This window comes from Haliotis cracherodii, unplaced genomic scaffold, assembly GCF_022045235.1.
Source record: "Haliotis cracherodii isolate W230 unplaced genomic scaffold, xgHalCrac1.p SCAF_14, whole genome shotgun sequence".
NCBI classification, from domain to species: domain Eukaryota; kingdom Metazoa; phylum Mollusca; class Gastropoda; order Lepetellida; family Haliotidae; genus Haliotis; species Haliotis cracherodii.
The window spans coordinates 20,904,846-20,920,705 of NW_027266269.1; the positions used below are offsets into that span (position 1 = coordinate 20,904,846).

Below are 15,860 nucleotides of genomic sequence, written 5' to 3' on the forward strand. Positions count from 1 at the left end.
CATTAAAATATCTGCATTTTGCATTTTTTGGAGGTATCTCATTTGTCATTAGTCTATATCCACATTTTATGATAACGGCCAAAATGTGACACAAATATGGATATCATGGCTTGCCAAAAATGCAGCTTAATCGACCATGGTTTGACGTCGCAAATTATTTCCATGAAAATCAAAATTCACTTGTGTTTCCTCGTGCCTTTTCTGATAAACGGGGTTGGCACAGGTGGCCCAGTCATCTAAGGCGCCGCAATTCTCTGTGCAGAGTTGAGTCCCTTTGGCACGCCAGAAACCTATGATTGTGGGTTCCAATCCCGGTTCGCCCCAATTATGTTTCTAGGTTTGTCAGCACCATGTATACCCGTGCTCGTGGGTTTCACCGAAGTGGTAAATGTCTGAGACAAGCATCACTTCAGGCTTTACTCCCGCAATAAGCCAACACACCGTGATATAACTGGAATACTGTTAAAAGCGGCATTAAACCCAACTCACTCACTCTGATAAACGGCACCCCAATAAATGGATCCAACATTCTTGAACAAGCGCCATTCAAAGACTTACAAAGAATTAGAGAAACCAGGTTTTAGGATGACAGGTATCATTGCTGTAATCTGTGGATGGTTCTCACAAGAACATTATAGCATTGTAGTTGTCCGAAATGAAGAGTCACTTCTTTTACGAAGTGTCGTTTCTTTTGCAGTTTAGTATACAAACAATGAAACAACATGGACTCCTTTGATCATGTTGATGTTAGAGACGATGTTTTAATAGATATTATTTAGATAAAAGGGGAGTGATGCAGTGCCACGTTGATATTAAAGGTTACAGAGTGTATCAAAGCTAAAGTTGCCTGTCACAAGGGTTCAATATATAGCAATGAACTAGAACTTGGTTGATATATTATAAAAACTTGGAATGAATCCTCTATGTTTTATACTAGTGAAAAAAAGTGAACTCACTTGTTTTAAATTAATGAGAAACGGACATTTTATTAACTGGCCTTATGTGAAACATTGTTAATAGGTTTCAGGAACATAATGCCTTAAAACGTTCAGTGTTACTGCAGAATTGTTTTCCTCATTGCTCACAGAAATAATCACTAAATTGTCTGGTCCAGACTCAATTATTTTTCAGGCAGACATCATAAAGCTGGAATATTCTTAATGGCATTACTGGAGTGGCGTTTAAAATGAAAATAGTTAAGTAAATGACCTTTTTTTAGACATTTGAATTAGCTAACAATTTGATTGTTTTATAATTACTTTAGAACTGCAAATAGACCCACAGCTAGTCCCTTGTTCAGAAGAATTCCGTACACATTAAGATTAATATACTCAAGTCATTCCTGAGGGGTCACACATAATAAACGTCATATTTTCAACTTCCAAGTGTGCAGTTGAGTTGCATCTGGAATGAATAATTTTATAGCCACATTGTCTGTGACTTGTCATATTATGCACTGTATGGGCTAAACCGCTGCTTGGATTCAGGCGTGTGTTTTGGGTAGCTTTTCCTATCACCTTCAATATTGCACTTTTAATTGTTTTTAATAGTCGTCCATTTTTCAGGTTTCTTAAGAGCATCCAATCTGTGTGATATAGGCATAAACAACACGTTCTTCAACTGTCAATCATATTGTCAACATACTCAGACCTATTGATGTTTGTTGGCATATGTTCATGTGTGACACCCAATAACCCAATAGGTGACCTTCAATAATGACCCAGCAACCCATGCTTGTCGTAAGGGGCGACTAACGGGATCGGGTGGTCAGGCTCGCTGACTTGGTTGCTGCATGTCATCGATCCCAATTGCGTGGATCGATGTTCATGATATTATTCACAGGATTGTCTGGTCCAGACTCGATTATTTACAGACCGCCGTCTTATAGCTGGAATATTGCCAAGTGCGGCGTTAAACAACTAACCAACCAACCAATAATGACCGTGAGTATACAAGACTGCAATAACAACACAGTGAAACCAATATTCATGTAATATATGTTAAAAGAATTGGCCTTAAGCAACCAATGCCTGCCGTTAGGGGCGACTAATGCTCCGGGTGTCAGACTTCCTGTCTGTGTAGATTGATGCTCATGATGTCAATCACTGGATTATCTGGTCCAGACTCAATTATTTACCATCGGCATGTACATGTAGCTGCAAAATTGCTGAGTGTGGCGTCAAACAACAAACAAACAACAGTGACTCAGAGGAAACAAGATTGCAATGAAAACACAGGGAAGACAAGATGTAACGCATTTGATAAAGTGGAATAAGAAAAAAGGTCATATATTTGTACTTCTCCTTTATGTCCTGCAAAGTCTGATGGGAGTCTTTGGAGGCTGATGCCAATCACTGGATTGTCTGGTCAAGACTCGATTATTTACAGACCGTCGTCATATAGCTGGAATATTGCTGAGTGCAGCGTTAAACAACAAACCAACCAAACCATATCTTTGGAGGCTATTGAGGCTGAATATGTTGCCTACAGCAGGCAGTGGGTTACAGCTGTAATGACCCCCCACCACCCGAACCCCATGAGGGGAAACAGATAGGAGTATATCTCCACTAGGGCTGGTGTAGCAATGTGTCAGCATGGATGCCAACTTGTGGATCTGTGTAAACATGCACACAAAAGATAATTGTTTTACCATTTGAAGCTAATGAGGGCCTGTTAAGATTCCCGGCTGTTACACAGACGTTGGAGTAATGAACAAGTTAGTGGACATAGTATGAGAAGTGGCACAACTCAAGTGCAAACATGAACTTTGAATCACAGTTTACTGGTATTTGAAAGTGCTCATTTCTATAAAATACAGAACATATGGGAATATTGGCCCCCAGCAACCCATGCTTGTCGCGAGAGGTGGCTGGATCAGGTGGTCATGCTCAGTGACTTGGTTGATTGCATATCATCATAGCCCATTGCATGGATCGATGCTCATGATGTCAACCACTGGATTGTCTGGTCCAGACTGATTATTTGCAGACTGATGTCACATCGCTGGAATATTGTTGAGCACAAGATTAAACAACAAACCAATGTAAACCGTATATATAATTAACTTCTTACCAGATACACTTCCAGAGCTCCAGATAAGCTGCGTATCTGCGTAAAATACGCATCAGAAATGCAGTAAAATCCAAGCGTATCAAATATGCAACGAACATTACAGATACGATACAAAAATAAAACTTGTGCCTATCATCAAAATATTGTGAAGTAACCCTCCGTATTCGATTAGCAAATCAGCAACTTATTTTGAAATTATAAAGGGGCATTCCGTCAACCTTGCCAAACTCCACCATGACAGTTACATCATGATCATTTGCCATCACACTTTCTTGTGGAAGTATCGTGGTATTTTTGAGTCCTATAAAGCTTACGAACCCACAAGACACCAGTTTGCAGGGACTAGATGAATAGTGTTTTTGAATATTTAACTTAAATAACCACATGTGTAAAAACTAGTGGGTAACAGAAATTTTAATACCCAGATAGAATTACTGATACCCAATGATTTTAAAATGCATGGGTAAAATACCCACAACACCAAAAGCTTATCTGGAGCTCTGACTTCTCTGTATTTTGTCTACACCAAATCTTTTATGCCTCTTTCCACAAGCCCTTGGAACATTTTGACATATGAACAAATTGACCAAGACAGAAAAACATTCAAATTAACTTATCATAAAGACCAGTTTCATCACAGAGTTCAGCAACCCATGCTTGTTGTCAGAGGCGACTAACTGGATTGGGTGGTCAGGCTCGCTGGCTTGGTTGATGCATGTCATCGCATCCAAATTGGGTATATATCGATGCTCATGTGAATCACTTGACTGTCTGGTCCAGACTTGATTATTTACAGACCACTGACATATATCTGGAATATTGCTAAGTGTGGCGTTAAACAGCAAACTAACAAACACTCAGGACACACACTGTTATTTACATTTCTATTTGATTTGTGGCTGAATGAGTTAACAATTGCGGGAGGTGAAGGGATGTCATAAATCCTACTAGAATACCATGCAGTGAGCAGGGTAGACAGACTTAAGGAGATGGGAGATTCAGAACTGAAACTGTGGAAAATCGAGACTTCCTTCACTTAAGATTTTAGCATTTTAGGACTGGGTGGAAGGGAAAATACTATGTTCAGGGACTGTGAGACAGGCTGTAGCAGGGTAGTGTAAGTTCCTATGGTGGCCTTACCTTGGTTGCTGTGAATGTTGAGCCCGTTTTTTACATTCCATCGTTGGTCTTTTCAATATTCTCCTGATGCATGTCATCGTATCCCAATTACGTGGATCAAATCTCATGATGTCAATCACTGGATTGTCTGGTCCACACTAGATTATTTACAGACAGCCTTCATATAGCTGGAATATTGCTGTGTGGTGGTAAACAACAAACAAACACACACAATAATGTTCTCCAACTAGCCTGTGAAGAAAGAAGACCAAGTCGTCTGTTGCCATAGTCGTCATCTATAAACTTTTTACATTTTCGACTTGCTTCATGGTTTCAGCTGAAATTCAGTTTAGATGTTTGATTCTGTAAGGGGTTTCAACTTTGTTCAACTCAAGGCATCCAAAATGGAATTTCAATATGGCCAAGAATCTCCTTCTCAAACACTTAAAAGGACTGGAGGCGTGAAACACGGTGGGGAGATAGTCATCTTGTGTAGTTTCAAGATTGTTCAAGGCATCTTGACTGGAAATCAAATATGGCTGCCAGCGGCCATATTGGAAAGTAAAAAAATACTATATTGAAAATTATATCTATGGCCATTACTCATGAAATGACAGGCCTCAAAGTTGCGACTAAAACGGTCGCAATTCGACCTAAACTTTAATTTGTCTACTGTCTAAAAGCCAATGACTACCTTGAAAAAATCTTGTAGCAACTAAATTCTATTGCTTCACATTTGAAAACACAAAAATAAATAACAGCTGATTGTGGAAAACATGTCTGCTAATAATTGTACTTGCGTATAAGTCCTCCTTAAGTCAACAATGAACATAAATACATAAATAATAATGTCATTAGTATCTTATTTCAGTTGACAATGCTCATCCGATAAGCAAGGATATACCTAAATAATCTAGTAACATAAACTGCATCATTGTTTGAGTCACAAATAACAAAAATCAAGGTTCCACTAATATACAATTTCAAGACTGGTGCTTTGACTTGTACATATTATAATAGTTATTTGATAAAAGATAATTTCAAATGCTTTTGGCTACCTAGAATATTGGCTTGACTTCTTGATTTTACTACTGGCTACCTGGAAAAATGCTTGTTGCCATACGGCTACTTGGTAAAAATGTAAACTTTGAGGCCTGAATGTGTTTATGACACTTGGAATGCATAGTCAGTAGTGGCGTTCAACATGTTGTTTATCGTGATATATAAAACTGATTTTTACCTTGCAATTTGGAACATACTCTTTAATTCTCTCAAAAAGCATTTACTCACACTATAAACATGATCTCCTCCGATCTCCTTTATCATACATTATATTATACATTTTATATTTATTATACATGCTTGTCCCAACCAATGAGGGCATCTGAATTGTTTCAAGCGGTTTGAATCTAATTTTCAATATGTCCGCCATTGCAGCCATTTTGTAAAACCTTTTCATGGCCGCTGGTCAGCCATTTTGGCTCAAATGTACAGTAATGTTCTTAAATTATCTCAAAATGCAGTTTCGGCTCTGAGTGAGTGAGTGAGTGAGTGAGTATGGTTTTACCCCGCTTTTAGCAATATTCCAGCAATATCACGGCAGGGGACACCAGAAATGGGCTTCAGACACTGTACCCATGTCGGGAATTGAACCCGGGTCTTCAGCGTGATGAGCTAACGATTTAACCACTAGGCTACCTGGCCACCCAGTTTCGGCTCTGAAAGTGCCAGACAGAGGAAGCTGGACTCGGTTATTCAACCAATGAAAACACACACATTTCTTCGGATCAGCACCTTCATTTAATCGGCAAATCATGACAATATAACAAGACAGTTTTGGCAAGAAGCTCCCACCTCAAAACAGTTCCGGTGTGAAAGTAGGCGATGTTCCACCTGTGGATGCATTAATATCTCATGTAGAGAAGGTAAAACGATAAAATAACACAAACTTGTGAGAAAACATTTCATAAAAATTCATAATATCAAAGACCAAGGATGATAAAGGCAAGAGAAGTTGTATTTACCGTATTTCCTCTATTAAGAGCCCAGGCCAGTGTAGACCCAGCACAATGGGGAGGTGAAATGGAGATCAGACATGACTGGATGTTTAAAACATTCACAACAACAAAAAGTGCAGCTTTATTTTTTACTTTCGGAACTGCCAAATAATATTCATTTTTGAGACACATACGTCACACATGCCAAGAGGTATCCTATTGAAGTAAAGATCTGATTTTAGTGCGAATGATCATCGACACTCTCGGTAAAAAAACAGAAGCAGTGACAAAGAAACAATCAGCAGATCGTGGCATGGGTATTTTTTATATTCTACTCAAAGCAAGTTAAAGAACACCCTCTATCTGATGTTTGCTAACATTTGTTTAGTAGTATATTTTACAATATATGATTGTTTAATGCCGCACTCAGCAATATTCCAGCTACATGACGACAGCCTGCAAGGAATCAAGTCTGGACCAGACAATCCAGTGATTGATGTCATGCGTCACTGTTCAGTTACAACGACATGATATCACCATAGTAACCAGGCCAGGATCCGGGTACACCTGGCAGTAATTTTTATTCCACATTCATCTTAACTGAGTACTCGACCCAATGAGTCTGGCCCAGACAAACCTATGATTGATATAATGAGCAGCAATCCACGAAAACCAAATCCCCAAGCCTGGCAACACAATCCATTAAGCTGCCATTTTGTACAAACCAGGCCAGGCTCACACAGAATCCCCATCGTGTTAACCTCATAGAGGCAGGCTCTGCCTAGAGATACGTTCACAATAGAAGAAGAAGAGTTTGGGTCGCACAGTGGTTAAAGCATTCGGTTGTCACACCAAATGCCAGGTTCGATTCTGGTGTCCGACACATGATATTGTTGGAATACTGTTAAAAGCGGTGTAAAACCCAACTCACTAACACACTCACAATAGAGGAAATACGGTACATAGAAAGGATGTATACAATGTAAAATGCCAGTTTGAAGATGTTGGACAACTGCCTATTGGCAATAATCACTATTCGCCAGATGTTACAGTGCATGGATCAAACAATACACTGACAGAAATGCAATAATGAAATCATTCTTCTCAACAACAATAACACCCCCTCCAGAGATTACCATTCTGTTTTCCTAATTACAGTCCTACTGCTAATGTCAGCTTACTTTAAAAACTTACTACATAATGATGACATTAGCAATCTCATTAAAATCAGGTCTTAGTTCTTGCTACCCCTTAACATAGATCTGAGGACATCCCATTACAGGTCACGTCAGAACAACCTTTCGTGGACTTTGATGGACCAATGAAATGACTAGCAAGAAGTCAATTAGCCAATCAGAAAGCTTTCTCAAACAATACAGCATTAGTATTAAACTGACGAATTCAATACCAGACTACACTTTGAAAAATATTCTTGATTTAAATTTTGTAAAGTGAACAAAAGAACATTCTGGAATGTTCGAGATGGCCGAGATTGTATGGCAGTACTTCCCACGAGCTATGCAAAGACTCTCCTGTTCAAGTGTTTATCCCCTTGAAGTTTCAAGATAGATGATGACTGTGATGGAATCAGTTGTACAGCCCATAACTGTATGGGATAACTGTTCGGAATACCCCTGTTGACCTTTTCAAGGTTGCATGATCAGAAAACATTCAGACTGTGACTTTCCTGATCTGGTAAGCGACGCTCTGAATGGTCGGATGAAGGTCATTCTAACAAGACCTATAATGGAAGGTCCTAAGATCTTTGTTCAGCAGTAGACCTGAGTTTAATGAGAACATCAGACGGAAAACAACCGATTTTGTTATGTCTTAAATGTCTACAAATTACCAAATGACCAACTTAAATATGTTGTTACATTTGAGTTTTTTTAACATTTGCTCAAAGGTACTTTTCTGATATTTATGACAATTGATCGATATTTAGTTAATGATTAATGATCTCTAGGATCCATATCTATAGCCAGCCCTAATGCATTTACTATCCACACAAAGTTTGTGTTGTATCACACAAATAGAAGATATGAGATTGCTGTAAAAATAATGCCATTGACATCCAAGTCACTCTGAGATCATATACGACCAAAAAAAGACCAAAAATGAAATAAATAAAATTCAAAATAAATCCAGTCTCGGTATAGCAGTGTCACAGAATTCAGTCAGTCATGTTGGATTTTGGCAACATAAATCGAAGCTGCTGATACTATAGGAATATATTTTACAATATTTGCATAAATTTGCATATTTATATCACGGGAATCAAGAGGCTATACAGTCAATAATACCAAATACTGGAAGCTCACTGTATTCAAAACATATATGAATTAGTGCAAACTAACTGTTCACATGGACACCTCGGACAGAATATGACACTTGGATATGTGATAGACGGCATATCCATGGATATGACACACAATATATAACCATAACATATGTCTGATATATATCTGCACATGGCATACCATATGGTATAGGGTATATTCATGGATATAGCATACCATGTGATACAAGGCATATCCATGGACAAAGCATACCATGTGGTACAGGGCATATCCATGGATATAGCATACCATGTGCTACAGGGCATATCCATGGATATGGCATACCATTTGGTGCAGGGCATATCCATGGATATAGCATACCATGTGCTACAGGGCATATCCATGGATATAGCATACCGTGTGGTGCAGGTCATATCCATGGATATTGCATACCATGTGGTACAGGGCATATCTAGGGACATATCATACCATATGGTACAGGTCATATCCATGGATACAGCATACCATGTGGTACAGGTCATATCCATGGATATGGCATCCTATATGCTGCATGTTATATATGGCATCCCATATGCTGCATGTTATATATGACATACCAGCATGGATTCTAAACAAAATAAAATTTTGGGGGATTTTGTGTGGTAGTCTGCACTAACAAAAATATCCCCCAAAATACCCATTATCCCTAAGTTTGTTTTCTGCAGTATAGTACAGGTCATATCGATGGACTTATGGCATCCTCTATGCTACAGGTCATATTCTCTCCATCCAAAAGGTACCAGATATGGCATCTTATATAATATATGACATCCAATACGGTCCTGGAAACAATGTCCCATATGGTACCGAACATGTCCACATTCTCAACCTTTGAAACAAGTGTGCAACAACACTGAATTTAAGGTCAGAACACACCCGAGAATCGTGACTAGTCCAGATGGTAATATCATATCCACTAACTAATGTCTGGAGTTTCCTCCCCTTGCCTCTGTGTCCAGAATAAAATCCATAATTAAAAGCAAAATCCATTATCAATAGCAATGATAGGAAATTGTGGCAGTGTTCTGAAAATAGCTTTGATCTACAGTTTTGTTTCAAGTACTTGTGTTAAAGCTGACCCAGTGAATTATTAAGGATTTAACAATAACTTTTGTTTCAAGTACTTGTGTTAAAGCTGACCCAGTGAATTATTAAGGATTTAACAATAACTACAATCTCATTAAAATCAGATCTCAGTTCTCCCTATCACTAAACAAAGATCTGCTGACATTCCATTACGACTACGCTTTGAAACATATTTTGACAAATTCTGGAATAAAAATTTGAAAACTGAAGAAACAAACTTTCTGGAATGGCTAATTGATGACCTAGATTGTATGGATTCAGTCATAAAGCCCTGAAACTGTCGTTCGAAATACCTTGTGTTGTCTTTCGAGGTTGCATTATCAAAAATCAAATTCCGACTGTCACGTTCATGATCTGGTAATTTTTGCGACGCTCTGATTGGGCGGATGAAAGGTCGTTCCGACATTACCTGTAATTGGATGTCCTCAGATCTTTGTTTAGCGGTAGCGAGAACTAAGATCTGATTTTAATGAGATTGACAATGACTATTGTACAAATTGAGAAGAAGGTCCAGTTTTACATGGGGCAAATCTTGTGAAATGAAAAATTCCCCCTTACATGGTTGTGGTTCTGACAAGCCAAGGATCATCATCAGGGAAACATTGGATCGATTTTATTCAACCACCATCCCAAAATCCAGGCAGCTAAGGGGGACAACTCTGCAAAGCGAGATCTCATCCTTCAGGCCAATGGGTGTTCCATTAAAAGCAACATCAGCAATTTTCACTCAGTATTTTCTTCATGGACATATATTGTGCAATAATGGAAATTTCAGTGACAACTGTGACTGCCATACAACTAATTATATACAAGATATGCACAGGGCAACACAAAGCCACGCGACAAACTCCAAACATTGCTCTCTGGCTTGGGCAATCAAGAGTTAGCTCCCTTTGTGATTTTTTGTGTGTATCTGAAAACCAGTGCAAAATCTATGATCAGAATAAAATTATGGACAATTTATAAGAAGATTTATCACAGATTGTAAATTAAAAGTAAAATGCCCAGAGTTACATCTAATGCCATTAAGTTTATGATACAGATGATAATACAATAACATCAACCTTCTGTTTATACGAGCACAATTTGCAGTACTTAATCCGAAATAATGAAATTTCAAATCGTCCTCAAAGATATTATACTGTAATATAAAAAAAAAAATTATTACTGGATATTTTCAATTGGTAAGAAGCTTAACATTAATTCACAATGCAGCATATAGCCTTACTCAAAACAATAATAGTTAAATCAAGCAAGGAAGAGCACATGATTCAAAATGGCCGCCTCATAAGCCTCATTCTGAATTTATGTGATCAAAATACAATACATGACAAGACATCAAACATCATAGTTTTTATCTCAGGGGCTGCAGTGTTACAATACCATATATTCATCTATCTACATGTATTTACACTGCATAAATTATGAAAGGTTTTGTACAATGAAAATGAAAAAATAGGGTGCAATATACAGCCGTACAAACTAGCGTTTTATACGCACATTCAATAAATGTGTGATCCTGGTAATAAAAAGTTGCTCCGATTATGTTCCACATATCCCTGGCCACTTGTATTGAATGGCCTATGTTGACCCATGTAATGGCTTCTCCAGACAGTTCTGCAGTGTCTGCGGACATCACTAGGAAGTCCAGATACAACTTTACACGCGACCACATACCGAACAACAAGAAGACATACAGAATTAAGTCCCTTTGGCTTCTGTAAATAGGGAGAATTCATTATTTTCGTTTGGTTGAAGGGCTTTGTTCTCGACACTCTGAACCATTATCCTGATTGTCAAGTCCATTCCAGTGTCCCTTGAAGTCAAGAACAAGCTCGTATTGGCTCTTATTATTACTCTCTGCTCACAGACTGCGATCTGATTGGCTCTCTTGTAAGCTCTTTTCACAGACTGTGATCTGATTGGCCCTCTTGTAAGCGATCTGATTGGTTATCAATCCTACTACCTGCTACACTATTTACTTGGCTCTCATTCTTAGACTGTAGACATATACTCTATCATAATGTATACCTGTATGCTGTTGCCTGATTCTCAAGGTGTAGGGTGCCATCTGATTGGCTCTCATTTCTACTGTGGTCTAAAGTTGTTATCTGATTTAAATTATCCATTACATGCCCAACTTGAGTGTCCAGAGCATTTTGAGCTGTGCTGAAAATAACAATTTGAGGAGGTGCGGAGAGATTCTGAGATTCAATAGTGAAAACGCCATCTTGCCACGGCATGATGCCCAATATCAACTAATAACATTGCAACAATTGGTGAACATGAAACAGTCTGCATTTACTGACCTTAAAACGATTTGACATATCAAATATTCTCACATACAATTCAAATCACTGAAAGAAAAAGCTCTCTTTCCAAACCTCATTCCAAACTTTCTGCATGTGGAGTGACTGCACATTTAAAAGGGGACATAATTCCTATGAGAAGGGAGATAACTCTCACAGCGAGGCAGCTATCAATGAGATGTGTACTTTATCAAAATGTCCAACACTTTCTTTCCAGGGCTATATCTGATGTGGATATCTTCAGATTGTGGAGCAGAAGTCCACAATCGTTTAGAAAATATTACACTTTCTTGACAAAAAATGTTAGAAATGTTTGGAGTGAAGCTTTCTTCCCCACAAAAAACAAGCCCCAAAGTGACATCGGCTGTGAGATATCCAGTAACGGCTCACCATGAGACAGGGTCTACTTGTCATTCTTACATGTGGCTCGTGTCTGAAGGGAGGTATTTAGGATTCAACACAAAGTGTCCTTGGCATGTATTTTGGGAAAATACTGATTTAAAATTGGGATTGTTTTAATGTTCTTATGCCATCATGTTAATTTAAGCATTCAATGCTCTTCCTCCTTACTGGTCCTGTATGAGTTACATATGTGTAAACATGAACTGGGAAACCTGTTTTTCTGTAGACCTTGGGCTCAATACCAGCCTCTGAGCAGGTCTAGAAAAAATATCTCAGAGTTACTTATCTGTTATTTCCATATTTGCAGATTATTATCTTACAAAAACGAAATGATCCATCAACAATGTAAGCTTTACACGTGGAAATGACATGCAAACATTTGACACAGCTCCTAACTTTACAATAAAGGACATGTTTCAATTTACAAACAATCTTCCTTTAACATAACAATTGTAGGTGAGCAGAGTGTGGAGATACCAAGGGAGATAACTCCCTTGATGAGGGAGATAACTCTCACGGTGAGGAAGCCATCAATGAGATGTGTATCGGGTCAGTTGATGGTGGTCCTATGCTATAATGATGTTTCATTGGTTGGTGGCCTTGCACCATCATTTTCATACATGGAAATTCTCTGTTTTAACATCCGAATCTGAAAACAAACAAAAACAAAAAAGCTTTAGAATTTTGCATATCATATTATTCCAATTCTCAAGGCTGCTCTTCGAGGAGCACTATTTTTTAGTTTGCGATAAGGGGAGACATTTTATATAGCCCCATTATCCACCTACCCGTGTTTCATATATCTCTGTTATCTACCTACCCGAGTCTCATACATCTGTTATCCACCTATCCAAGTCTCATACATCTACTACCTACCCAAGTCTCATACATCACTGTTAGCTACCTACCCGAGTCTCATATATCTCTGTTATCCACCTACCCGAGTCTTATATATCTCTGTTATCCATCTACCCAAGTCTTATATATCTCTGTTATCCATCTACCCGAGTCTCATATGTCTCTGTTATCTACCTACCCGAATCTTGTATATCTCTGTTATCCATCTACCCGAGTCTCATACATCTCTGTTATCCACCTACCTGAGTCTCATACATCTCTGTTATCCACCTACCCGAGTCTCATACATCTCTGTTATCCACCAACCCAAGTCTCATACATCTCTGTTATCTACCTACCCGAGTCTCATATATCTCTGTTATCCACCTATCCGAGTCTCATACATCTCTGTTATCCACCTACCTGAGTCTCATACATCTCTAGTTATCCACCTACTCGAGTCTCATACATCTCTAGTTATCCACCTACCCGAGTCTCATACATCTCTGTTATCCACCCACCTGAGTCTCGTATCTCTCTGTCATGGATTGCAGCTGTGTCTCCAGCTTCTTTAGTTTACTCTGATACTTCTTCTTGGCTTTGTCAAAAGCTGATATCAAGGCACTGAAACAGTTTGGATGTTGCTGTAGCACATGTCACCTCCCCACTGACCATGTCACAACTTACCCCGGCAGCAGCTGACTGAAAGCCATGAGAGAAGTAACTGTTTCTTGTGTCATGTGTGACACTGAAGCTAATGGACCAACCATTTGATATTTCGGAGGCTGGGGAGGGGGGTTCTGTGATTTTGTATGGAAACTGGATATATTTCAGCTACAGCTGCAAAACCAGTTATTTTTTTCAAAATATGATCCTAAAGTTTTCTTTTTTGTAAAAAACATCTTGCAACAAAAACATCTTGTATTTTTTGTGGCAGAGAATTTCTATTTTTTCAACAGTCTGAAGCATAATAATTCTTTTCAGGCATTTTCTGGGTCAATGTTGTTGTTTTTTATATAATCCCAGGCCCCTCCTAGAATATCAAATGGTCGGATCCCAACTAAATACAATAGTGCTGCTTCATGACCCGCAAAATTACCTAGATCCTCTTTCCTTGTTCCATATCTAAATTATATTAAAAAAGGTGGCCACATATGTCCTCTCAATGTAAAACAAAAACTTGCACAATTTAAAAATCTAGAGTTCACCACCCACCTATTTGCTCTTTTCAAATCATTCACAAATTCTGCTGACTGTTGATGTCTGATCTCGGAGTTCCGGGAGATCTTCTCTAACGTTGAAACGAGCTCTTGAACCCGGGACTTCAACTTCTTCTCTCGTTTCAGGGCATCGCAGAGGTCCTGCGCAATGTCACTCGAATTGTTGGTCCGCAGTTCCGCCATTGAGATCATGGGTGCCATGTCACAGTCGATATCCTGCAACAGTGAGCCAGTTTATATGAGGTGTTCTACATAGACCACTTAACTATTGGGTGCCCCACCTCCACCAAATTTCCCCTCCTTGTACTTCGTTGGCCATGAGTTTCTGCTGCTGTTCCAACACCTCACATATGAGGTGTTCTACCTCAACCTGGTAGGCCTGGTTTTTCATGTTGTTTAACGCTGCACTCCAGCTATATGACTGCAGTCTGTAAATAATCGAGTGTGGAGCCGACAATCCAGTGGTTGACATCATGAGCAATGATCCACACAAGTGAGATGTGATGACTTGCCTCAACCAAGTCAGCGAGTCTGACCATCCGATCCCGTTAGTCGTCTCTTACGACAAGCATGGGTTGCTGAAGACCTACGCATTATCATAAGGTAACTTACACACATTAAAAAAAAAAAATCTCACTTTCTTTATGATTGATCGTTTCTAGGTTTGTCAGCACCATACTGGTACAGCACAGTACCAAGGTGGTAAAAGTCTGAGACCTGCATCACTTCGGGCTTTCCTCCCACATTAAACTGAAACGCCGTGATATAACTGGAATACTGTTAAAAGCGGCGTTAAACCCAACTCACTCACTTACTCTTTATGATTGATATTGCTACTTTTGTTCAGTACCAGAAATTGACACAGATAAGAAAATTGTGAATCTAGTAAATGAATTGAAAAATCTTTTCTTGTCGTCTCAGAAAAGTCATAATTTTTTTCTCAAAATGGCTTCTGATTTTTAATTTTTATGGGGGGAAATACACCCTTTGAATTTTGATGAATTTATGTATGACCCTATATTTTATAATCTTAATATTACAGTTGTCAGAAAATCTTTCTTCTATTCCTACTGGTTTGATAAAGGTGTCAGTCAAATCTGGACTGATTATACACAAGGAGATTATCTCCCCTTAGCTGATTTTAAGAAAGGTCTGACATTGAGACTTCCCTTTAACAGTACTATGGAGTTATACAAGCTGTTAAGAAATCTTTGAAATCTTTATCTATCTCTAAAGTTGAAAACTTTTCAAACTTGGATGACAACAACTATGTTAGAAAACCTTTAAAGTTTCCCAAGTTTATAATTTTATGCTGATGTCCAAAGAAAATACACTAAATTCGCAAAACAAATGGAAAAACTCAAGAACAGATATATTTGAAGCCTTTTTTAACAATTACAGACACAAAGCTGAGATGGTTTCTGAACAGAATTATTCATACAATTCTTACAACCAACAAATTTATTTGCAAAATTAAAA

At 38.5% G+C, this 15,860-nt stretch overlaps 1 protein-coding gene across 3 annotated transcripts in view; it reads right to left on the bottom strand.

The window, feature by feature from the left end:
- Positions 1-6,809: 6,809 nt before the first annotated feature.
- Positions 6,810-15,860, bottom strand: part of LOC139461078 (colorectal mutant cancer protein-like) — a 129,822-nt gene continuing 120,771 nt past the window's right edge. For all 3 annotated transcript variants that reach the window (XM_071242593.1, XM_071242591.1, XM_071242594.1), the window contains 3 exons: positions 14,377-14,597; positions 13,683-13,785; positions 6,810-12,973 (listed from right to left, as the gene is read on the bottom strand). In XM_071242593.1, coding sequence (XP_071098694.1) covers positions 12,896-12,973; positions 13,683-13,785; positions 14,377-14,597 — 402 coding nt within the window. In that variant the 3' untranslated portion in view covers positions 6,810-12,895. The remainder of the gene's footprint in view (positions 12,974-13,682; positions 13,786-14,376; positions 14,598-15,860) is intronic.